The sequence below is a fragment of the Thamnophis sirtalis genome, unplaced genomic scaffold (genome assembly GCF_051295495.1).
Source record: "Thamnophis sirtalis isolate CommonGarterSnake01/CBP01778 unplaced genomic scaffold, rThaSir2_p1.2 scaffold_4, whole genome shotgun sequence".
Taxonomy (NCBI): Eukaryota; Metazoa; Chordata; class Lepidosauria; order Squamata; family Natricidae; genus Thamnophis; species Thamnophis sirtalis.
The window spans coordinates 135155675-135181847 of record NW_028261384.1 but is presented as its reverse complement, the minus strand read 5'-3'; the positions used below and the strand labels follow the sequence as shown (position 1 = coordinate 135181847).

The following is a 26173-nucleotide window of genomic DNA, read 5'->3' as shown; positions in this document are numbered from 1 at the left end:
TTGGCATGCCTCCATTATATTCTTTTTGTCCGTACATGTACACACAAACACACACACACACACACACACACACACACACACACACACACTATCTATCTATCTATCTATCTATCTATCTATCTATCTATCTATCTATCTATCTATCATCTATCTATCTATCTATCCATACACATACACATACACATACACATACACATACACATACACATACACATACACATACACATACACATACACATACACATACACATACACATACACATACACATACACATACACATGTCCATCTACTAATATGTTAATTCACACTTATATTTCTTCTATACATATACTCTTTCAATGTGCAAATTCCTATACAATACATCTTATATCTATCTGTGTCCATATACTCCTCTTATAACTATTATTCTGTACTATTTTATATACAATATATCTTACTTTTTCTGCAGATTTATGATTTTTTTTCTGATTTCTTAATCTTTCTTCCCCTAATGCTATCTTGTTCTTTGCATCCTTCCTCTAGTCATTTGTACCATAAATTCCATACTAAGTATCATATTTTTCGGAGTATAAGATGCACCGAGTACAGTATAAGACACACCAAGATTTTGAAGAGGCAAATTAAAAAAAAAGTTTTTGCACTCTGCAGACCTGCCAAAAACAGACCATTTTTCACAAAAACTGGCTATTTTTCATCAAAAAAGGGGGCATGCATAGCCTTTAGGGGGCTTATAGAGTGCTCCTGAGGGCTAGGAGTGGGAGAAAATGAGCAAAATATGGCCCCTTTTCACTCATTTCTGCCCTTCCCAGCCCCCAGGAGCACTCTGGAAGTCTCCTAAACCCTATTCACAGCCATTTTGGTGAAGAGGCGGGGTTTCGGGAGGCCAAAAATTCTGTATTCAGTGTATAAGATGCACCCAGATTTTCACCCTCTTTTTTGAGGGAAAAGGTGCATCTTATACTCTGAAAGATAGGGTAATAATCAGATTCTCCGTTATCTTTTATTTATTTGTAAGTCTGTCCATATCAGCACACTCTAATACTTTTTTCACAATTTCCTTTGTTGGTATAATTTTGTTCTTCCAATTTTGTGTGTATAAGATTCTTGCTTATACACACGCTTATACAAGAGCCAAGGTGGCGCAGTGGTTAAATGCAGCACTGCAGGCTACTGCTAGATCAGCAGTTCAGCGGTTCAAATCTCACCGGCTCAGGGTTGACTCAGCCTTCCATCCTTCCGAGGTGGGTAAAATGAGGACCCAGATTGTTGGGGGCAATATGCTGACTCTCTGTAAACCGCTTAGAGAGGCCTGAAAGGCCTATGAAGCGGTATATAAGTCTACTGCTATTGCTATTGCTATTGCTATTGCTGCAGTTATTACACATAATATTTAGTATTGAATTCTTTAGAGCCGAGGTGGCGCAGTGGTTAAATGCAGCACTGCAGGCTACTGCTAGATCAGCAGTTCAGCGGTTCAAATCTCACCGGCTCAGGGTTGACTCAGCCTTCCATCCTTCCGAGGTGGGTAAAATGAGGACCCAGATTGTTGGGGGCAATATGCTGACTCTCTGTAAACCACTTAGAGAGGGCTGAAAGCCCTATGAAGCGGTATATAAGTCTACTGCTATTGCTATTGCTATTGCTATTCTCATAGTTCCCTGTAATTATCCATAGTAAAAATTGTTCTGTTTTTAGCTATCTTGATTGTGTAGTTATCTCTTCCATCCAGTTTTTTATTCTTGTCCAATATTTTTTTACTACTAAACCCATCAACAACATATGATAGAATGTTCCAAGGGCCTGACTACATTTCCAACAATTCTGTGAACAGTTTGGAAACATTTTTACTATTCTATGTTCTGTTCTAAAGAGGAACCATCACTTTCTCTGTTAGGGAATCGTCTTCCAGGCAACCTCTCCCAAATCCTTGCCTAGAGGCATTGGTGGGATTCAGCGAGTTCACACCACTTTGGGAGAACTGGGGGTTAATTTTCTGAGCAGTTTGGCAAACTGATGGTTGGAAGAAATCATTTGGGCAGAGAACCAGTTGTCAAATTACTTGAATCCCACCACTGCCTAGAGGTATAAGACAGGTCTTGCTAATCAGTGACTGTGAAGACAGTCAGAATAATGTGCAAAGCCAAAAGTCTTTTTCAATGAAATTCAACATTAAGCTCGGATGAATAAATTGCTGAAATTACCTATATAGTTGAGAACTAGATTTAGTTCTTTTTTGTGATTTGATTTTCTCCACTTCTGCACTTTTGTTTCAGCATAATACCAAAATATGCCCAGCATCCTCTTTCTATGTATTTTGCCATTGATGAGATCAACAAGAATGCCAAGCTCTTCCCCAACATTACACTAACACCGAAGATTTATGAGACTAGTTTCAATGCCATGAAGGCCAGTGAGGATGTTTTAGATTTTCTGTTTCTGAATCGAGGGAGTCCTATCAACTTCAATTGTGTTGGAAGAAGGAATCTGAACTTCTTGCCTATCATTGGTGACCTCCCTTCACGCAATTCCATCCAGATGGCCCACATGTTGAACATCTACAAGGTTCCACAGGTAAGACCACTTGCCAAAGATCAGCTTGATTGATAAAAAAGCCTCTGGTGGGTTTTTTGTTTTGTTTTTAATAGAATAGAATAACAGAATTAGAAGGGACCTTGAAGGTCTTCTAGTCCAACTCCCTGCTTAGGGAAATCCTACAGCACTTCAGACAAATGGATATCCAACATCTTCATAAAAACTTTCAGGATTGGAGCATTCACAACTTCTGAAGGCAAGTTCTTCCACTGACTAATTTCCCCTTACTTCTAGGTTGCTTCTCTCCTTGATTAGTTTCAACCCATTTCTTCTTGTTCTACCATTAGATGCTTTGAAGAATAGTTTGAATCCTTCTTCTTTGGGGTAGCCCCTGAGATATTGGTACCCTGCTATCATGTCACCCCCTAATCTTTCTTTTCATTAAAATAGACATACTCAGTCCCGCAACCATTCTTTGTGGCAGCCCCTTAAAAGCCTGTTGCCTGTCACACTCTTGGGCAAAGCATAGGAGCCATTTCCTCCTTTCAATGGTCCATAAAAATACATGAATAGTATGTAGATAATAAAGTCAAAAAAAGGTGAATGACATTTTTACATCTATAGATCCGTTGAGGCTGGGTGTGACAAGGAATGGCTGGGAAGGGAGGGGCCAGGCAAGACTCCCCTTGATGTGAGTGACATTGAGTTGACAACGCCCACCCAGTGACATGATCACCAAGCCATGTTCAAAAAGAAGCCACGCCTACAGAACTGGTAGTAAAAAAATTGAAACCCACCACAGATGACGATCAAAACTGGATGCCGTATTCCAAGGCCTTATCAAGGCATTATAAAGTGGTATTAACACTTCACGTGATCTTGATTCTATCCCTCTGTTTATGCAGCCTAGAACTGTGTTGGCTTTTTTGGCAGCTGCTGCACACGGCTGGCTCATGTTTAAATGGTTGTCCACTTGGACTCCAAGATCCCTCTCACAGTTACTACTCTTGAGCAAGGTACCACATATACTGCACCTGTGCATTTTTTTTTCTTGCCTAAATGTAAAACCTTCCTTTTTCCACCATTGAATTTCATTTTGTTAGATAGTGCCCGATGTTCAAGTTTGTCAAGATCCTTCTGTGTCTTAAGGCTATCTTCCGGAGTGTTGGCTACTCTTGCCAGCTTGGTGTCATTTGCAAATTGGATGAGCTTCCAATTTATTCTCTCATCCAAATCATTGATGAAGATGTTGAAGAGTACTGGGCCTAAAACAGAGCTTTGGGGCACTCCATTGCATACTTCCCTCCATGTAGATGAAGTTCCATTGAAGACTACACATTGAGTGTGGTTGGTGAGCCAGTTATGAATCTATCTGGTGGGATGCTGTCTAACCCACATTTTTGTACTTTATCTAGTAGTAGGTTATGATCTACTTTATCAAATGCCTTACTGAAGTCTAATTAAATCTTATCAACTAATTTTGTCGCTTTGTCAAACAATACAAATAGATTAGGCTGGCATGATCTGTTTTTGAAAAACCCATGTTGGTTTTTGGTTATTACTTTTTTTACTTCTAGGTGTTTGCTGATTTGTTGCTGCATTATCTTTTCCAGAATCTTCCTTGGTATTGAGATCAGCCTGATAGGTCTGAAGTATCCTGGATCTATTTTTTTTCCGTTTTTTGAATATAGGAACTACATCAGCTCTTTTCCAGTGCTCCAGTTTCATTTCTTTTTTTTTCTTTTCTTTTTTCTTGTCTGAATATTTTTATTTCATTTTCATTTTCATTTTATACAATCACTTATATACTGTGCATAAAAAAAAAGAAAAAAGGAAAAAAAAAAAAACCCAACATAACACTTCATTCCCCCATACACCCTCTCTTCTCCCCCTCCAACTTTCCTTTCACCCCTCCAGCATTCCCCTCTTCTACTTCCCTTCCCCCTCAGACATCTCCCCCTCCCTCCATTTACCCTCCTTACATTCCCTCTCACTCCCTCTTTACTTCTCCCTTCTCTTTCCCTCTTCTCCTCACTTTGGTGTATCCATACAATTCAGTTTGTTTTTTACAATAAAAGTAGAAAAAGAAAAAAAGAAAAAAAAAAAGAAAAACGGCAGTACACAAGTGAATTCTTATTGTTCTAAGGATTGAAACTGTAATTCCACCCTCCCCCCTCCCCCCTATAATTTTTTCTTTTCTTTTTTATGAACCCAAGCTTCTTTCAATTTTAGACAGGCTATCATTTACCAGTTCTGAGTTCCCAGAATCTACTATTGTGAATCTTATGATCTCTTTTTTTCAGGTAACACATGAGGGCAACCTTTGGGATTTTGAAATAAAGTCATAAAGACACAGTAGAATCCATTGTTCTATGGAGAATGGGAAAGCTCTAAGCTCTTCATGATAACAAAAGGATTCCCAATTGAACTTTCAATGCATCCTTCTTTCCAACAGCTCAATTATGGCTCCTCTGATCCAGTCTTGAGTGATAAAAGGCAGTTCCCTTCCTTCTTCAGCACGGTTCCCAATGAAAATTTGCAATATGAGGGGATTGTTCATTTACTGAAACATTTTGGATGGAACTGGATTGGCCTCTTGGTCTCAGAGGACGAGAGCGGGGGAGCTTTTCTTCAAAATGTCCAATCAAAGCTCTTCCAGAGTGATATTTGCATTGCTTGGATAGCATTGATCCCAATTTTAGCAGATGCACTCTTAAATAAAGATTTCATTCAGCAACGTGTAGACAACATAATAAACACTATCTTACAGAGGAATGTCACAGTATTCCTTGCTTCTGGGACTGCCCAATCTATGGAGCTTTTACAATGGGGGCTTTCTTCACGAGAATTTTACTATAAGAACCCAATAGATCACAGAGTATGGATCATGACCTACCAGTGGGATTTCACTGTGACTTTTTCATTAATAGACAGCTTCCTAGTTCAGACTTTCAATGGTTCCTTATATTTCTCCCTCCATACAAGGACGGTGCCAGGATTTCAGGAGTTTCTTGAGAGAATAAAACCTGATAAACATCCCTTTCTTTACATTAATTGGTTCTGGGAATTGGTGTTTGATTGTTCACTGCCTCCATATCAGAAAGGTGTTAAACGCTGCACTGGGAGGGAAAAACTCAAGACAGTCTCTGGCTCTGTGTTTGAAATGACCATGTCTGGAGAAAGCTACAATGTCTACAATGGGGTTTATCTTGCAGCACATGCGTTGCAAGCAATGTATTCAAAAAGAGGAAGAAGACCAAATCCAGCTCCTCTGAGGAATCAGGATGGATCAAATCTTCAGCATTTTCAGCCATGGGAGGTATGTTATTCTCAGATACATTTATAGAAGTCATGAAGGGGATGGGATAGGATGGGAAGGCAACAATAGAAAGACAATCTGGATTTGTTTCTCTGTAGCAATCAATATCTATTAGCAAATATTAGCAAAGCTGCAATAACTGATGCAGCTCAATAATACCTAAGAATTGTCTCCAAAGTCAAACCATCTCCAAAAGGAACTATGTTTGGGGATCTACTAAATGCTGGTTCAGGGAGCGAACACCCATTAATTTTATGCAGCCTTTGGTATGACCTAAGCATAGTACATAAAATTATCTACTACAATCTTCTACCTGTCAATGACTACTTCAGCTTCAACCATAACAGCACAGAATAGATACAAACTTAAGGTAAACTACTCCAAACTCGATTGCAGAAAATACAACTTCAGCAACAGAGTGGTCAATACCTTAAATGCACTATCTGACACTGTAGTTTCTTCCCCAAATCCCCACAATTTTAAGCTTAGACTGTCTACTCTCGACCTCACCCCATTCCTAAGAGGTCTGTAAGGGGCTTTCATAACGCACCAATGTGCCTAGCATTCCTGCCCTAATATTCCCTAGTATTCGTATTTCATGTATTCATAATCTTGTATGTACTTGTATCTATTATCATATACATGCTTGATGAAAGAAAGAAAGAAAATAAATCTCTCACACACAACATCTCCCAAAATTTAAAAAAACAAAATTAAAAAGTTTCTAGGTTGTCTCCATACTCTTCATTATAGAATCTCCTCCAATTTCATTGTGGTAAACAATATTTCTGTTCTTGCAATCCTTCCTCCTGTGCTATGGAACTGTTGATGTACTGTGTATATGGTAATAAAAACTTTTACGTATATGGTAATCCCTAAAATTTTGTGAATCCTTAGGAAGTCCTAATATTTCTACATAAACATGACCTAAAATATCACTGGTTTTCTGCACAAATCCTAAAACTAGATAAGGAGGACTGAAATAAACCTTCTGATTGATTTATTGAGTAAAATGGCAAAACATTTCATATTTGTGCATGCAGAAATAAACATATGTGGACCTGAAATCACTAGAAGATCATAATAACTAGATTGTGTCTTTATCTTAATGAATTAAATTTCCAATTCAAATTGGTGCATCGATTTGCAGTGTCACCCTTTGGATGTATTATATGTATTTGACACTCCAGATATACGGGACAGCAGGATTGGAATGACTAAGTTGAATGTCTACAACACTCTAAGTAATATTAATTTAAGGAAATATTGAATCATGCTAAATAAACTTTTACAAAGCTGTTAGTCAAGAAAAAGAGATGAAGAGTAATGTATTCCCCATCCTTCCCTTTTCTTCCCATCACATGTAATGGATATCTTACCTTATTTATGTGGAATTGTCTCTTTCCTCCAATTGTTTATTTATGCAAAAAAATTAAAAAATGTGTGAGAATCTGATGCCATGAATCTTAATTTTCTCTGTTACTATATTCCAGTTGAATCAATACATATTAGGAAATTGTTGGATCTGATATTAATGAAATTTAAAATGGGTTGTGGTCCATGGGTTGAAGAGATTTCTGAATCAAATCAGAAAGCAATTCAGTTACAATACTGATAAGATTCACTAAAGAAACTCAGTTGGGATTCTGAACAAAGCCAAACTTTGGGGAAGATTAGGATAAATGATCTGGCTTCTCATCTCTCTTAAATCCAGCTTCACTACTTTCTGAGAAACACCCATTTTAATAACAGTGGGGGAGAAGAAATCTTCTTTGATGAGAAAGGGGAGTTTGACCCGGGATATGACATCTTCAACTATGTCACCTTCCACAATAAATCCTTCCAGAGAGTCCGGATTGGAAAGATGGTCTCTAAATCTCTTGATGGGAAGAAATTCAATATTAATGAAAGTGCCATTGTATGGAATAACAAGTTTAAGCAGGTGGGATATTTGGTAAACTATAACTTGGTAGACACTTATTTGGAGGTGAAGATATTCTTCTCCAATGATCTGAAAGTCCATAAATGAAGGCCAGCTGATTTTTGCCCACACATGCACACCCAAAACCCAGAAGAGGAATAGGTGATGCCACGCCTGCCAGGCAATCTAACTCTGTTTTCCACTTTGGGTATGCATGCCAGAGGTTCACCATCAGGGCCCTATGTCTTTCTTGGTTTTCAGTCCTGGCAGATATAAGGAAATATCAAAAATATTCTAATCCTACAAAATGAAAATGGATGACATTTACTACATAATGAAATCCTTTATTACATCCTCAACTTCAGGTTGAAAACAGCCCTGATCTGATCTGTTTTCTAGTAGGATTCAAACACTACATGGGGCTGCCCTTGAAGTGCATTCGGCGACTGCAGTTAGTCCAGAATGCAGCCGCGCGAGTGATAGTGGGCGCACCGCGGTTCGCCCACATAACACCAATCCTCCGCAAGCTGCACTGGCTACCTGTTGATCTCCGGGTGCGCTTCAGGGTATTACTTACCACCTATAAAGCCCTCCATGGTAGTGGATCTGAGTACTTGAGAGACCGCCTCCTGCCGATTACCTCCCTCCGACCAATTAGATCGCACAGATTGGGCCTCCTCCGAATTCCATCCGCCAGTCAATGCCGACTGGCGACTACGCGGAGGAGAGCCTTTTCAGTAGCAGCTCCGACCCTGTGGAACGACCTCCCCGTCGAGATTCACACCCTCACCACCGTCCAGACCTTCCGCACAGCCCTTAAGACCTGGCTATCCCGTCAGGCCTGGGGATAAGTTTCTAATTCGCCCCACCCGAGTGTTGAGTGTTGAATGAAAGTTGTGTTTTTACTGTTTATTTTATTCACATATTGTTTATGTCTCTGTATTGCACCCCCCTTTTCCTATGAATGTAAGCCGCCTTGAGTCCCCTCAGGGAAAAGGCGGCCTATAAATCCCAAATAAATGAAAAATGAAAATGAAACTTTAGATATCCTCCACTAGAGACTACCATGCTCTCAACATTCTCTTTTTGTTGTTCTACAAGAACAAATGAGAATGGACGTGTTTCAGTAGCAGGATTTAAAAAAAATACTACCGGTTCTGTGGGCATGGCTTGGTGGGCATGGGAAGGGAAGGATACTGCAAAGTCCCCATTCCTTTCCCATTCTTGGGCATGGTTACTGCAAAATCCCCATTCCCTCTCCACCCCAATAACATGCTTTCCAGATCCCATTTCCTGTGCAGGGCAACAAAGAAGACCCTGCTGATCAGCTGGGATTTGGGAGGCAGCGAATAGATCAGGGACATGCTGCTCAAAATTTCTGCTACTGGTTCACCAGAACCGTTTTGAACCAGCTGAATGCCATCTCTGATGTGTTTGCAGAAAACTCAGAACTCATCCTAGGAAGAGGATGATTTGATGTAAGAATGGACACTCTCCAAATGCACTTGGGCCATGTTGACATCAGAAGATGATGCATCTCCTTGAAAGTACCAAGTTCTTCTAATTAAATGGAGAACGTGTACAACATCTTGATGAAACCTATTCCTAAAGTTTCTTGGGTTGTTTTTTTTTAGGTACGTCCCCGTGCCAGATGTGTAGAGAGCTGCCGTCAGGGGTACAGCAGGGTTGTTCAGGAGGGGAAACATACTTGTTGCTACAATTGTAGACAATGTCCCGAAGGAAGAATTTCAGTTGAAATGGGTAAGTAAAGGAAGAGACAGCCGAGAGTTGAGAGCTTCCAAATTCAACTTTTTTTGTTCTTTTCATCTCTGCTCTGCTATTTAGTGGAATGGGATTTGGGTGAACTGCAGTAGATTTTGTTTACAAAGGTGGGTCTAATTTAAATACTTGTATGAATTCATTCTATTTTGATCTCCTTTCTTGGTTGAGGGTTGCAATTCTCTCCAAAGCACTCCACCACTAATGCTGCAGTTCAAAGAAATAGATATGCATAAATTACAAGGCAGAATCCATATGCTTGTTAAGAAAGAATTATTGTGTATGTGTCATGGGGACTGTGAATGGCATCCCAAGCCATGATCTCTTTCAGTTAGCAGTATATATATATATTGACATATATAGTTGTAATCACAAGACCTTCTTCATGTATTTCAGATGCAGACCAATGTGAGAGATGCCCAGGAGATCAGTATTCAAATGCAGAAAAAGTCCAGTGCCTTCCCAAATGTTTCAGCTATTTATCTTATGGGGAACCCTTGGGAATCGTTTTGAGTTCTCTGACTCTTTTCTTTTCAGCAATTCTTATTTTGGTGGCAGTGACCTTCATTCTGCACTGGGACACCCCCATTGTCAAAGCCAACAACAGGAACATCACGTGCATCCTCCTTTCCTCTCTCCTGCTTTGTTTTCTGTGCTCTCTGCTCTTCATAGGTCAGCCTGGGAATGTGACTTGCTTTCTCAGACAAACTATGTTTGGCACCATTTTCTCTCTCTCGGTATCTTGTGTCTTGGCCAAGACCATCACGGTTGTTATGGCTTTCCTGGCCACTAAGCCAGGAAACCAGATGAGGAAATGGCTAGGAAACAGACTGGCGGCATCCATCATTGTCTTCTGCTCCTGTATTCAGGCTGTTATCTGTATGGTATGGTTGATCGTATCTCCTCCCTTCCCTGAGTGGGACATGCATTCACAGGTTCAAGAGATAATTGTTCAATGTAATGAAGGCTCAGATGCCATGTTTTACATAGTCCTGGGCTACTTGTGGCTCCTAGCCACCATCAGTTTCACTGTGGCTTTCTTTGCCAGAAAACTCCCTGATACTTTTAATGAAGCCAAACTGATCACCTTCAGCATGCTTGTGTTTTGTAGCATTTGGGTGTCCTTCATTCCAGCCTATCTGAGCACCAAAGGGAAATACATGGTGGCTGTGGAGGTTTTCTCCATCTTGGGCTCTACTGCAGGCCTCCTGGGCTGCATCTTCCTTCCAAAGTGCTACATCATTCTCCTGAACCCACATCTGAACACAAAGAAGCATCTAACCAGGAGAACAGATTAATAATCAATAATGCTATAATTCAGCATTTATCTGGTGACCAAAATCATCCATGTGAACAGTCCAAATATTCAAACTCGCAGCCTTAATCATGCAATTCAATGTTATTTATTTTATTTTCTTTATTTCTGTAAAATACTGTATATAATTAATCCCTAAGTGTTTATCTGAGCTGTCAAACAGCTAAATGGTTAGAAGATGGTTAGCTATATAAAAGTTTCAAAATAAACAAACAAACAAATAAAAATAAATAAATAGTACCAAAATTGCATTCAATTTTTTTTAATACTATGGAGACAATAAGAGTGATTTCGGAAATGCATGGTTTTTGTTAACACATGAGAACCTCTTTGGTTTCCAAGATGTCAAGTAGCTTTATTGAAAATTTCATTGATTGGTTCCATTTCCCACTCCTGATTTTATCAATTTGAGAAGTCCCACCTGGCTCTTCTGTTGTTGAAATGGGGTGATTTTTGGTCATCTGGAGGTGGGATAACTATTGAACAATATATATTAGGTTCCTATGTAAATATATATTAATTAGCTTGTTACCACATGTTATGTATGAGATCAAAACTGTTGATATTTGTTTAAGAATAGTATTGAAAATGCAATGAATTAACTCGCAAACATGAGAGTTTTTCAATGAGCAGAAGATTGACATTCAGCAGCTCCACAGTATCTTTCAAAATAAATGTATCTATTTCATACCATTACAACCCTAAATGGTATTTTTCCCTGCATCGCTCAGGTCCTTCCAGAGCTTTACATAAGGGCCACTTTCTGTTCCTGAGACTGCTTTTACTAGCAGACAAATCTTAATAAACAACATCAGAAAGCCAAACCAAGGACCCATAGGCGCAGACACTCCTACAACAAGGAATCATAATCTGAACAGGAAAAAAATGTCGAAATTTTCTAGCAATTTAGCTTGATGCATCTTCTCCTCTCTTGATATCCAAATACACTCCAAGCTGACTTTTCTGCTCTGTTTTTTCCCCAGCCGAGATTGGCTGGAAATGAGTCTGTGTTTTGCTCTGGCTATTTTATGATCCCATTTGTATTACTTTTATATAAAACTTCAAACATAGTTAATACTCCTTCATATAAGACTCCTTCGTGTAATTTAGCATTCACGTGTTTTACAGGAAAAAAATGTCTGTGAGATGAGTTGGGTGAAGACTGAGAAACATGGAAATCTGAGAAATAGGACAGATGTGATCAACTACACTCTACACTGAATTGGTTTGTGCATTACATCACACACACAGGGAGAGAGATTAACAGAATTGGAAGGGACCTTGCAACCCCCTGCCCAAGCAGGAGACCCTACATCTGCCTCTATCTAGGATCAAACTCACCACCTCCTGATTTTGATGCAAGAGCTCCACAAAATGATGAGCATTAGCCCATAACACAAATTCAAGGAAGGAACAAAATCTTGAAAGTTCAAATACTAAAGGGACAGTAAAATACCTTTAATAGTTATTTTCTGGTATTGTAAAAACTCATCTCCAACATATGTATGCTTTTAAAATGACATTTATTCTGACGAAAGCTTTAGCAAATCTTTGGAATTAGAATTTCCATACAACTGAAGGAAAAAATACTCTTAATGTTGTCAGATAAAATTAGTATGAGTCTTCTTAAAAATGCTGATCAAATGTTTGACCTGGTTTCTTTTTTGCAATTATTTTTTTCATATTATTTGGTGTTAGTTTTCAAATTTCTTGTTTAAAACCCCAATAATTTTTTTTAATGGCAAAACACTCTCAAAACCTCTTGCAATTTTTTAATTGCAAACCTAATTTAGGATTTCTAAGCATTCCCAACTCCAATCATGAAGAAGAGCCTATAGCAACTTTCAATATAACATTTACAGATACAGATGAACAGAGTTTGAAGGGACCTTGTGGGTCGTCTAATCCAAACCCCTCCCCTAAGCAGAAGACCCTACACCATTTCTGACAGATGGCAGTCCAATCTCGTCTTGAAAACTTCCAGGGATGAAAGTCCCACAACCCCCAAAAGCAACTTGTGTTTCATGGGTGAATTGTTCTCACTGTCAGAAAATTTCTCCTTATTTCCAGGTTGAATCTCTCTTTGATCTGCTTCAATCCATTCTTCCTTCTCTGGCCTTTATACAGTATCTGAGATGTTTAAAAATCACTCTACTCATATTATAAATTTGAAGCTAAAGCTGCTTATCGTGTGAGTTTCTCGTTCTTCTTGGTTTCACTGAAATATGGGGAGCCCAAAAGGAGAATATTTGAAATGATTCAACCCTGAGCTTCACATATTTTCCTTTATTGGTAGTGAAATATAATTTTGGTGAAATTTGGTAGATTTCTTGTATAGAAATATCAGATTGATAGATCTGATATTGGATGGATTATTTGAAGAGATAGAAAAAATACAGATAGTCCTTGACTTACAACAGTTTGTTTAGTGACTATTCAAAGATACAACGGAACTGAAAAAATGATTTATGACCATTTTTAAAGGTTATGGTCTTTGCAACATTCCCATGATCATGTGATCAAAATTCAGATGCTTGGCTATTGGTTCATATTTATGGCATTTGCACTCTCCTAAGGTCATGTGCTTACCTTTTGCGACATTTTTACAACTGACAATTAGGGTTCCAAGTAAGACCCCCAATGAAAGAAGACTCTGAGACTTGAAAGTTCCATTTTATTAGAAATATCATATTGGCACATCTGGGAAAACCCGAATCTGAAAGTTTCCAGGTTTCCCTTACCCCCAAAAAAGTTCAAGTCCCTGCTCAGCACCCACAGGTGCATCACATGATCCAATCACGCACCGTCCCATCTGGAGAGGCCTCATGGTTACACCCCTCCAGTTGCAGGCCAAGATGTCCTTGACTCTCTGAGAAAGGAATGTTATTATTACTATATATCTCCCATACTCCATATAAACCCTCCTCCCAATTTCCCACAGCATTAAATGTGGCAGGCCTGAAGGCCCAATGCAAGTGATGGCTTCCAGGCCTGACACTAACAAGAAGTCCATGAACAGGCCACTTTACTTAACAACTGGGTTATTAATTTATCAACTGCAGTGATTCACTTAAGAACTACTGTAATAATGGTTGCAAATTGGGGCAAACCTCACTGAAAAAAGTCCATTAGAAATTTTGGGCTCAAATATGGTCATAAGTGGAGGATTGATTTCTTTTCATTTTTTCATATTAGCGAAGACAATGAACTATTACAGCTTTTCTCTGTATATTAAATTAGATCATATCTTTCTGTCAGACCTTTGTAATTTAAGCTTTGTGTGATTTAACAAGTTGGCATCCATGTGGCGGTTTATGTAGATCGAGGTAGATAATGTAATTCTCAAAAGCCAAAGTTTCTGAAACTTTTCTGGATATAAGGTCAAGGTAAGAACAAAGAAGATTGCAAGGCAAGAGAAAGAAAACGGCACTTGCTTATGGAAACTACCTGTAACTCTTACAATAACCATAGACAGATTTTACACAAACACAATTTGCTGAAATCCCCAGGGAATACAGTATAAGGTTATAATTTGCAAATGTCTGTATTTCAGTGGTGTTTCTTGACATCATCACACCTGAACAAGGATGGGAAGGAGAAAAAACTCCAGAAAATCCTGCTGCACTTTAAAAGATCCCTCAAAATTTATCTTGTGCCATTGAAATCAAGGAAACCACTCTATTTTATCTTTCCTTTTTAAAATTTATATATCTTCCTCCTTTTCAGTGGATGTTCCCCATTAGGTCTAACCAAGGCAATTTTTTTTGCAAACTTGACTGCTATGTTTTGTTGACCATGTGTTCAAAAGGAGGGAAGGATGGCTCGGATCTTCTGGCATTTATCCTTCTTCTGCTCTCCTTTCTACCTGGAAGTGTCAATGAGAGTTTGAAATCAATCTGCCTCCAGCACAATAATGTTCGCAGGAAACTTTTCACCTCTGCAGATAAAATGATACTTGGAGGACTTTTTTCCTTTGTCAATCCTAATGAACATATCCAGAGTTTCAAAAAAGTGCCATCATTTTTTAAATATGGAGTGTAAGTTCCTCAGTCATTGAGTAACATGCAATATGATTTCAGACAAAGGTGATAGAATGTAGAGAAAAGGTAGATTATACTGGTTCAATTATGGCACTGCTAGTTTGACTGTCATATTTCGAGATGTTAGCCATGTTGATCAGGGCTTCCACTGAGAGATGACCCTTAGAAAAAAAATGCATGTGTCTCTGCTTTTTAGTATGCTGCCTAGATTTGCCATAGCTTTCCTGCCTAGGTGCAAGCGTCTTTTCTTGGCTGCCGTCCCCGTCTGCAGTGATCTTGGAACCCAGGAAAATAAAATTTGTCTCCACCTTCATTTCTTCCCCATCTATTTGCAGTAATTAGGAGGGCTGGATGCCATATTCTTAGTTTTCTTACTAAGATTAGTATCTATCTAGCCAATGATAAGGTTGATTTCCTGGTGTTCCCAGACTTTCAAAGAAAATACATCCTCTGTCAGAAGATGATATTGCAAAACAAGAGAGATGAATATAACCAAGAGGGCACAAAACCAAGGATGAAAACTTGGTAGAATGCTTAAGGGTGAACATAAAAGAAAGACATTGCCATAAGAATATACTCTGGGGCACCGAACCAAGCATAGGAAATAGATGAACATTTTGCTAAACACTTAACTGATATATGTCAAAATACACCACTGGAGTAATGGGTTCATTTTTATTTACCCAGACATTAACTGGGAGACAAACTCAGCAACAAAGGGAGGAATCCAATGGGTTGACTCAGCTGACAACTTTGTGACGCAGCAAGAAGGACAGCTCTACTAGAATTTATTCAATGTTCTGTTCTTTTTTTTAAGTAAACTTTTTATTATTGTTAAAAATATTTTTATTAAACAGGGTTTTTTCCCATTTTTAACACCAATATCATGTTTCCAACATTTCCACATTGTTATGCTTCCATTATATACGTTTTGTCCATACATACATGTATACATACACAAACACACACAAAAATACATTTCCATCTACTAATATGTTAATTCATATTTATATTTCTTCTATGCTTATTATTCTTTCAATGTGCTAATTTTTATGCAATGCATCTTATATCTATCTGTGTACATATATTCCTCTTATATATATATTATTCTGTGCTATTTTATATGCAGTAAATCTTATTTTTTTTCTCCTCTTATTTATTTATGTGGTTTTATGATTTTTCTCTGATTTCTTAATCTTTCTTCCCTAAATGCTTTCTTATACTTTGCATCTTTCCTCCACCCATTTCTGCCATAAATTCCATTCTAAGTAATAATCAGATTCTCCTTTATCTTTTATTTCTGTAATTCTGTCCATTTCAGTGCATTCTAATGCTTTTTTTAAAATCACATTTCCTCTGTTGGTATAGTTTTGTTCTTCAAATTTTCTGCATAAATGATTCTTGCTGCAGTTATTACATATAATATTAAGTATTTTTTCTCATAGTTCCCAGTAATTATCCCTAAGAAAAATAATTCTAGTTTTAGCTCTATTGATAATATAGTTATCTCTTCCAGCCAGTTTTTTTATTCTTGTCCAATATTTTTTTGCTACTGTACACATCCACCACATATGATATAATGTTCCGTGGGCTTGACTACATTTCCAACAATCTGGTGAACAGTTTTGAAACATTTTTGCTATTCTATGTTCTCTTCTAAAGAGGACCCATCACTTTCTCTGTTAGGGAATCGTCTTCCATTCAACCTCTCCCAAATCCTTGCCTAAAGGCATTGGTGGGATTCAGCCAGTTCACACCACTTCAGGAGAACAGGGGGTTAACTTTCTGAGCAATTTGGCAAACTGGTGATTAGAAGAAATCATTAGGGCAGAGAACCGGTTGTTAAATTACTCAAATCCTACCACTGCCAAGAGGTATAGGACAGGTCTTGCTAATCAGTGACTGTCAGAGATGGTCAGAATAATGTGCAAAGCCAAAAGTCTCTTTCAATGAAATTCAAAATTAATCTCTATTGAATAAATTGCTTAAATTACCTATGTCATTGAAAACTGATTGAGTCCTTTTTTGTGATTTGATTTTCTCCACTTCTGCACTTTTATTTCAGCATAATACCAAAATATGCCCAGCATCCTCTTTCTATGTATTTTGCCATTGAGGAGATCAATAAGAAGGCCAAGCTCTTGCCCAACCTCACACTAACACTGCAGATTTATGAGACTAGTTTCAATGCCATGAAGGCCAGTAAGTATGTTTTAGATTTTCTGTTTCTGAGTCAAGGGAGTCCTATCAACTTCAACTGTGTTGGAAGAAGGAATCTGAACTTCTTGCCTATCATTGGTGACCTCCCCTCGCTCAATTCCATCCAGACGGCCCACATGTTGAACACCTACAAGTTTCCACAGGTATCACCATTTTCCACAGATCAGTTTGTTTCTTGTTTCTTCTTTATTTCTTTTCTTTTTATGAACCCTAGCTTCTTTCAATTTTAGCCAGGCTATCATTTATCAGTTCTGAGTTCCCAGAATCTACTATCATGAATCTTATGATCTGTTTCTTCATGTAAAATTTGACAGAATCCTTTGTGATTTCACAATAAAGTCATAATGTCACAGCGGAATCCAACATTCTATGGAGAATGGAAAAGCTCTATGCTCTTCATGATCACAAAAAGTCTCTCAATTCAATTTTCTATGCATCCTTCTTTCTAACAGCTCAATTATGGTTCCTTTGATCCAGTCCTGAGTGACAAAAGGCAGTTCCCTTCCTTCTTCAGTATGGTTCCCAATGAAAATTTGCAATATGAGGGAATAATTCATTTACTAAAACACTTTGGATGGAACTGGATTGGCCTTTTGGTCTCAGAGGATGAGAGCGGGCAAGCCTTTCTTCAAAATCTCCAACCAAAGCTCTTCCAGAGTGATATTTGCATTGCTTGGATAGTGTTGATCCCAATGTTAGCAGATACAATCCTAAATAAAGATTTCTTTCAGGAACGTGCAGACAACATAATAGACTCTATCACACAGAGGAATGTCACTGTATTCCTTGCTTCTGGGACTGCTCAATCTATGGAGCTTTTACAATGGGCCCTTTATTCTCGTGAAGTGTACGAAAAGAATCCAACAGATCACAGAGTATGGATCATGACCTACCAGTGGGATTTCACTGTGAGTTTAGCAACAAAAGAAAGATTCCCAGTTCAGACTTACAATGGTTCCTTATACTTCTCCCTCCATACAAGAACTGTGTCAGGATTTCAGGAGTTTCTTGAGAAAATAAAACCTTTGGTGTATCCCCTTTATCACATTGATTCCTTGTGGGAATTTGTTTTTGACTGTTCACTGCCTCCATATCGGAAAGGTGTTAAACGCTGCACTGGGAGGGAAAAACTCAAGACAGTCTCTGCCTCTGTGTTTGAGATGACCATGTCTGGAGAGAGCTACAATGTCTACAATGGGGTTTATCTTTCAGCACATGCGTTGCAAGCATTGCATTCAAAAAGAGCAAAAAGAGCAAAGCCAGCTCCTCTGAGGAATCAGGATGAATCAAATCTTCAGCCTTTTCAGCCATGGGAGGTATGTCATTGCTCTTCTCAGATATATTAAAGAAGCCCTGAAGGGGATGGGATGGGAAGACAGCAATATACAGCAGTGGTGGGTTCCTACCAGGCCGCACCATTACGGTAGTGTGATCAGTAGTGTGAAATTGAGCATCCATTTCTGTACTGGTGGAGCCAGAGGCCCCGTAACAGTACGGCCACTCTCCTGATTTCTCCCCACCCCATTGCAAATGAGGCAGGTGTCAAAGAGAATGAAACATGGGCTTCTTCCAACAGCCAAGGAAGGAACAGGAGCAGATTGCTCAGCTGTTGAGCCAAGGTGGCGCAGTGGTTAAATGCAGCACTGCAGGCTAAGAGCAGCACTGCAGGCTGCAGGCTAAGAGCCAAGGTGGCGCAGTGGTTAAATGCAGCACTGCAGGCTACTGCTAGATCAGCAGGTCAGCGGTTCAAATCTCACCGGCTCAGGGTTGACTCAGCCTTCCATCCTTCCGAGGTGGGTAAAATGAGGACCCAGATTGTTGGAGGCAATATGCTGACTCTCTGTAAACCGCTTAGAGAGGCCTGAAAGGCCTATGAAGCGGTATATAAGTCTACTGCTATATTGTTGGAATAAGCCCTGCACTTTGTTCTCTTTGATAGTCACCTAGTTTGCAATGGGGTGGGGAGAAAGAGTTCAAAATCAGTGAAGGTGGTGTGTGGCTGGTGTGGTGTTCCAACTTTCCCCAGGTGCAAAATACTTAAAAAAATAAAGTTTTAGTTTTTGGGAGGGTGGGTCTGTAAAGGATTAGGGGTGCAAGGGTCTTGTAACTTGATAACTTTAAGTCTTGCACACTTCAAATGCCAGAGTTTCTGAGCCAACATCACTGGAGGAGGAATTCTGGGAGTTGAAGTCCACAAGTCTTAAAGCTCTCAAGTTTAAATACCCCAGGGTTGAGGGTGGTGGTAAAGGTCTTGTAACTTGACAGCTTTAAGACTTGCCTGCTTCAAATGCAAGAGTTTCTGAGCCAACATTTTGGTTGCTAAGCAAGAGTGTTGTTAAGTGAGTTTCACTGCATTTTACAAGTTGGCCATGCCCACCTGGTCACATGAATGCCAAGCCATGCCCACAAAACAGGCCTCGCCCACAGAATAGGTAGCAAAAAATTTAAAACCCACCCCTGATATACAGTAATGATTGGCTGTCTGAAAAAAGAAAGCAAGGTCATGGCACACACTTGAAAGTAAACTTCCAGGTTTACTTGAAAGTAAACTGTAATTGTGGGGTCTGTCTGGCAAGAACAAAGAATGCTTATCCACAGGAAATATGCATCTGTAAAGCTTGAAAACAGTGGTGGGTTTCAAAAATTGTTTGAACCTACTCTGTGGGTACTTTGTGGGAGTGGCTTGCTGCCCATGTGACTGGATGGGAATGGCTTGCCGCCCATGTAACCGGATATGAAGATGCCGACGACACTTGTCAGAACCACCTTAAATTACCTCACACACAGCACTGGCATGCATAAGAATATGATGTAAACTTGTTTTTTAAAAGGCATCTTTGGTTTGCGTTAAAACAACTTCAACACACGCAATGTTCTGATTGCACCACAAGCGCAGTAGTCATCCTTACCTTTCACAGAGGCACTGAGGTTTATAAATATGAGCATGATAGTGTAGAATAATCATATCCAAGGACCAGTAGTGGGTTTCAAAAAAATTTGGAACCTCTTCTGTAGGTGTGGCCTGCTTTGCAGGTCCACTGGTGGAACCTCTTCTAACCGGTTCGGTAGATTTGACGAACCGGTTCTACCGAATAGGTGCGAACTGGTAGGAACCCACCTCTGCTTGAAATCATTCTGGGTAGTTAGAAAGCTGATAAAAGTAACCAAGAGTTAGACAACTTGCAGATCTCAGCTGAAAGTTAGGAATAGAAATGGCCAGCAGCCAATGAAATGTGTATTAGATAACTCCTGGGGCATTCATTAGCCAAAGCTTAGGAATAGGGACAGCTAGCGACCAATAGAACAAATGGTAGAATTATTACTACAATGTTTATTAGATGATATTTCTTATTATGTCACCTTGTCCCACCTTCTCCTTTAGTGAAAATGTATAAAGCTTCTTAATCCCTTGTTTTTGGTTCTTGGCATTTGAGCCAGGAGCCCCTTTCCTTGGAGCGCTCCAATAAAAAGCAATCAGAAAACATGCACCTTGTGTCTGGTGTCTATCATTGGCTTTGGCACCAGGCTCTGACCCAAACTGGGGACAACAGTATAGACACTCTGAATTTCTTTCTCTGCGGTAACCAATTATCTGTTACGAACATTTGTCTGCAATAACTATTGCAGCTCAGTCAGACCTAAGAATCATCTCCCAAGTCAAACCAGCTTCATTAAGAGCTACATTTGGAGATCTGCAACTAAATGCTGTTTCAGGGAGTGAAAATGTATGAATTTTAGCAGCTTCTGTGCAAACTCTCACACCCAACATCTCCCAAAAATTTAATGCACAAAATTAAAAAGTTTTTACGTTGTCTCCATACTCTTCATTATAGTATCTCTCCTAATTTCTCTGTAGTAAACAATACTTCTGTTCTTGCTATACTAACTATTGTGCTATGGAACTGTTGATGTGAAAAAACTTTTACATATATGGTAATCTTGAAAAGTTTGTGAAGTTTTAATATTTATACATAAACATGACCTAAAATATAACTGGTTTTCTGCACAAATCCTAAAACTAGATAAGGAGGGCTGAAATAAACCTGCTGATTGATTTTTTTTGAGTAAAATGGCCCAAGACTTCATATTTGTGCAGGTCTGAGGACCTAAAATCACTAAAAGAAAATAATAAGTGGACTGTGTTTTTATCTTAATTAATAAAATTTCCAATTCCAATTGATGGATCAGTTTGCGCTGTAACCCTTTGGATGTATTATATGCATATGGCAGTCCAGACATATGGGACAAGAGGATTGGAAAGACTAAGTTAAATTTCTACAAGACTCTAAGTAATATTAATTTAAGGAATTTAATGATTCATATGAAAGAAAATTCTACAAAGCTGTGAGTCAAGAGTAAGAGGTGGAGAGAAATGCATTCCCTGTCCTTCCCTTTTCTTCCCATCACATGTAATGGATATCTTACCTTATTTATGTGGGATTGTCTCTTTCCTCCAATTGTTCATTTATGCCAGAACTAAAAAAATAAACTGTGTGAGAATCTGATGCCATGAATTTTAATTTTATCTGTTACTATATTCCAGTTGAATCAATACATATTAGGAAATTGTTGGATCTGATATTACTGAAATTTAAAATGGGTTGGGGTCCATGGGTTGAAGAGATTTCTGAATCAAACCAGAAAGCATTTCAGTAAAAATTCTGATAAGATTCGTTAAAAAAAAAATCCTCAGTTGGGATTCTGAACAAAGACAAATTTTGGGGAAGATTAGAATAACTGATTGAACTTCTCATCTCTCTCAAATTCAGCTTCATTACTTTCTGAGAAACACCCGTTTTAATAACAGTGTGGGAGAAGAAATCTTCTTTGATGAGAAAGGGGAGTTTGACCCAGGATATGAAATCTTCAACTTTGTCTCCTTCCACAATCAATCCTTCAAGAGAGTCCGGATTGGAAAGATGGTCTCCAAATCTCTTGATGGGAAGAAATTCACTATTAATGAAAGTACCATTGTGTGGAATCACAAGTTTCAGCAGGTGGGAAATTTGGTAAACTCTAACTTGGTAGACTACTATTTGGAGGTGAAAATATTATTCTCCAATGACCTGAAAGTCCATAAGCAAAGGATAGTGATGGTACTCTGGAATCTCATGGTTTTGCTAGATATTTGGGGTGGTCTTTATGAAGATCTCTACATGCCAAGAAGAGCAACAAAAATGATTAGGTGGCTGAAGGCTAAAACATATGAAGAATGGTTGCAGGAACTGGATATTTCATATTTTGTTTGTCTTTTGATATTGCACCCCCTTCCCTGTGATTGTAAGCCGCCCTGAGTCCCCTCAGGGAAAAGGGCGGCCTATAAATCTTAATAAAATGTCAAATGTCAAATAGTAAAAAGAAGGATGAAGGGTGATATGGTAGCAGTGTTCCAATATCTAAGGAGCCATTAGAAAGAAGAGAGGGTCAACCTGTTCTCCATAGCAACTGAAGGCAGAACAAGAAGCAATGGATGGATACTAAGCAAGGAGAGAGACAGCATGGATAAGGAGAAATTTCCTGACAATTAGAACAGTTAATTATTGAAACAGCTTCACTGCAGAAGTTATGGGTGCTCCAACACTGGATGTTTTAAGAAGAGTTTGTACAAAACATTCTCTAAAATGGGATAGATTTTCCTGCTTGAGCAGGAGGTTGGAGTAGAAGACCTCCACGTTACCTTCCATCTCCGCTATGTTGGAGATTAATTTCAAAAGTTGCCTTTTGAAATTAAAATGATATAAGTATATTTATGTATGTGTCCTTGTCTTTCATTCAGTTTCCTCGACAGGCTGCTAATTTCCTAAAAAAACAATTTATAGGCTTTTTTTTTTGTAATGAACAGAATACATTTTGCATTTTCCCAATGTGATATTCAATCTTAGGTATTGCTGTTATGAATGGAGTAAAAAGAGGATACTTTCTGTATGGAGAAAAAGTTTATTATAGATGGCTGTACTCTAATGGAGCCCATGTTAGAGAAATCTCAACATACAAATGATACTTATTGGAATATAATCAGGATTCCCAGATAGGAGGTGTTCATTTCAGAAGACAAAGTCACAGTTGAACATGGAAAGTTTGATTGAGTATATCTATAGTGATGCTAACAGTTGCTTTACTTTGTTAATATTTCTGTCTACAGGTGAGGACTGATCAGAAGTAAGTCCCTTTGTCAGTGAGTCCCTTTTCGGTGCTGAATACTGAAAAGAGAGCTTGCATGCACACATGCTCATTGCGGCTACAACCAGGAAAAGAAGCTGCCCAGGGAGCATGCTCCCACTGGAAAATGAACATCAGGTTTCCATAATGTGTGCTGGCAACCTACTCTTCTTGTTACTTGCACAATGATCAGTTGGCCATAATGCATGATTGCACTGGAAAACAAAGATCAGTCCTTCCAGTTTCCAGAACTTTGATACACATGAAGGCCAGCTGATTTTTGCCCAAACATGCACACCCAAAACCCAGAAGTGGAATAGGTGACGCCACGCCTGTCATGCAATCTGGCTCTGTTTGCCACTTTGGGAATGCGTGCCAGGGGTTCATCATTATGGCCTATGTCTTTCTTGATTTTCAGTCCTGGCAGATATAAAGAAACATCAAAATATTCTAATCCTAGAAAATGAAAATGGAGGACATTTCATACATAATGAAATCCTTCATTGCATCCTCTACTTCAGGTTGAAAAGTGCCCTGATCTGATCGGTTTTCTAGTAGGATTGAAACACTTTTGATATCCTCCACTAGAGACTCCCATGCTCTCAACCATCTCTTTTTGTTGTTCTACAAGAACAAATGAGAATGGACATGTTTCAGTAGCAGGGTTTTAAAAAAAATACTACCTCTTCTGTGGGCATGGCTTGGTGGGCATTGCAAAGGAAGGATACTGCAAAGTCCCCATTCCCTTCCCATTCCTGGGGATAGTTACTGCAAAATCCCCATTCCCTCCCCACCCCAGCCCAATAATTTGCTTTCCAGATCCCTTTTCCTGTGCAGGACAACAAAAGAAAACCCAGCTAATCAGCTGGGTCTTGGGGGGCAGCAAATAAATCAGGGACAGGGGCAGCCAGAGGTGGTATTTGCTGGTTCTCCTAACTGCTCAAAATTTCTGCTACTGGTTCACCAGAACCGTTTAGAACCAGCTGAATGCCATCTCTGATGTGTTTGCAGAAAACTCAGAATTCATCCTAGGAAGAGGATGATTTGATGTAAGAATGGACACTCTCCAAATGCACTTGGGACATGTTGACATCAGAAGATTATGCATCTCCCTGAAAGTACCAAGTTCTTCTAATTAAATGGAGAACGTGTACAACATCTTGATGAATCCTATTCCTAAAGTTTCTTGGTTTTTTTTTAGGTACGTCCCCATGCCAGATGTGTAGAGAGCTGCCGTCAGGGGTACAGCAGGGTTGTTCAGGAGGGGAAACATACTTGTTGCTACAATTGTAGACAATGTCCTGAAGGAAGAATTTCAATTGAAATGGGTAAGTAAAGGAAGAGACAGCTGAGAGTTGAGAGCTTCCAAATTTAACTTTTCTTTGTTCTTTTCATCTCTGCTGTGCTATTTAGTGGAATGGGATTTGGGTGAACTGCAGTAGATTTTGTTTACAAAGGTGGGTCTAATTTAAATACTTGTATGAATTCATTCTATTTTGATCTCCTTTCTTGGTTGAGGGTTGCAATTCTCTCCAAAGCACTCCACCACTAATGCTGCAGTTCAAAGAAATAGATATGCATAAATAACAAGGCAGAATCCATATGCTTGTTAAGAAAGAATTATTGTGTATGTGTCATGGGGACTGTGAATGGCATCCCAAGCCATGATCTCTTTCAGTTAGCAGTATATATATATATTGACATATATAGTTGTAATCACAAGACCTTCTTCATGTATTTCAGATGCAGACCAATGTGAGAGATGCCCAGGAGATCAGTATTCAAATGCAGAAAAAGTCCAGTGCCTTCCCAAATGTTTCAGCTATTTATCTTATGGGGAACCCTTGGGAATCGTTTTGAGTTCTCTGACTCTTTTCTTTTCAGCAATTCTTATTTTGGTGGCAGTGACCTTCATTCTACATTGGGACACACCCATTGTCAAAGCCAACAACAGGAACATCACATGTGTACTCGTTTCCTCTCTCCTGCTGTGTTTTCTGTGTTCTCTGATCTTCATAGGTCAGCCTGGGAATGTGACTTGCTTTCTCAGACAAACTATGTTTGGCACCATTTTCTCTCTCTCGGTATCTTGTGTCTTGGCCAAGACCATCACGGTTGTTATGGCTTTCCTGGCCACTAAGCCAGGAAACCACATGAGGAAATGGCTAGGAAACAGACTGGCGGCATCAATCATTGTCTTCTGCTCCTGTATTCAAGCTGTTATCTGTATGGTATGGTTGATCATATCTCCTCCCTTCCCTGAGTGGGACATGCATTCACAGGTCCAAGCGATAATTGTTCAATGTAATGAAGGCTCAGATGCCATGTTTTACATTGTCCTGGGCTACTTGTGGCTCCTGGCCACCATCAGTTTCACTGTGGCTTTCTTTGCCAGAAAACTCCCTGATACTTTTAACGAAGCCAAACTGATCACTTTCAGCATGCTTGTGTTTTGTAGCATTTGGGTGTCCTTCATTCCAGCCTATATGAGCACCAAGGGGAAATACATGGTGGCTGTGGAGGTCTTCTCTATCTTGGGCTCTACTGCAGGCCTCCTGGGCTGCATCTTCCTTCCAAAGTGCTACATCATTCTCCTGAACCCACATCTGAACACAAAGAAGCATCTAACCAGGAGAACAGATTAATAATCAATAATGCTATAATTCAACCTTTATCTGGTGACCAAAATCATCCATGTGAACAGTCCAAATATTCAAACTCGCAGCCTTAATCATGCAATTCAATGCTATTTATTTTATTTTCTTCATTTCTGTAAAATACTGTATATAATTAATCCCTAAGGGTTTATCTGAGCTGTCAAACAACTAAATGGTTAGAAGATGGTTAGCTATATAAAAGTTTCAAAATAAACAAACAAACAAATAAA

At 39.0% G+C, this 26173-nt stretch overlaps 2 protein-coding genes across 2 annotated transcripts; both read left to right on the top strand.

Annotated features, from left to right (window-relative positions):
* The first annotated feature begins 2536 nt into the window (after nt 1–2536).
* LOC148046761 (vomeronasal type-2 receptor 26-like) lies at nt 2537–10850 on the top strand. Its single transcript, XM_087714934.1, has 4 exons — nt 2537–2572; nt 7567–7794; nt 9408–9534; nt 9949–10850. The coding sequence occupies exons 1-4, from the start codon at nt 2537–2539 to the stop codon at nt 10848–10850; spliced, it is 1293 nt and encodes a 430-aa protein (XP_087571060.1).
* Nucleotides 10851–14662: 3812 nt separating this feature from the next.
* On the top strand, nt 14663–25931 carry LOC148046760 (vomeronasal type-2 receptor 26-like). Its single transcript, XM_087714933.1, has 6 exons — nt 14663–14904; nt 16973–17270; nt 17580–18443; nt 21897–22124; nt 24488–24614; nt 25030–25931. Exons 1-6 carry the CDS (start codon nt 14663–14665, stop codon nt 25929–25931), a joined length of 2661 nt encoding a protein of 886 aa, XP_087571059.1.
* Nucleotides 25932–26173: the final 242 nt, after the last annotated feature.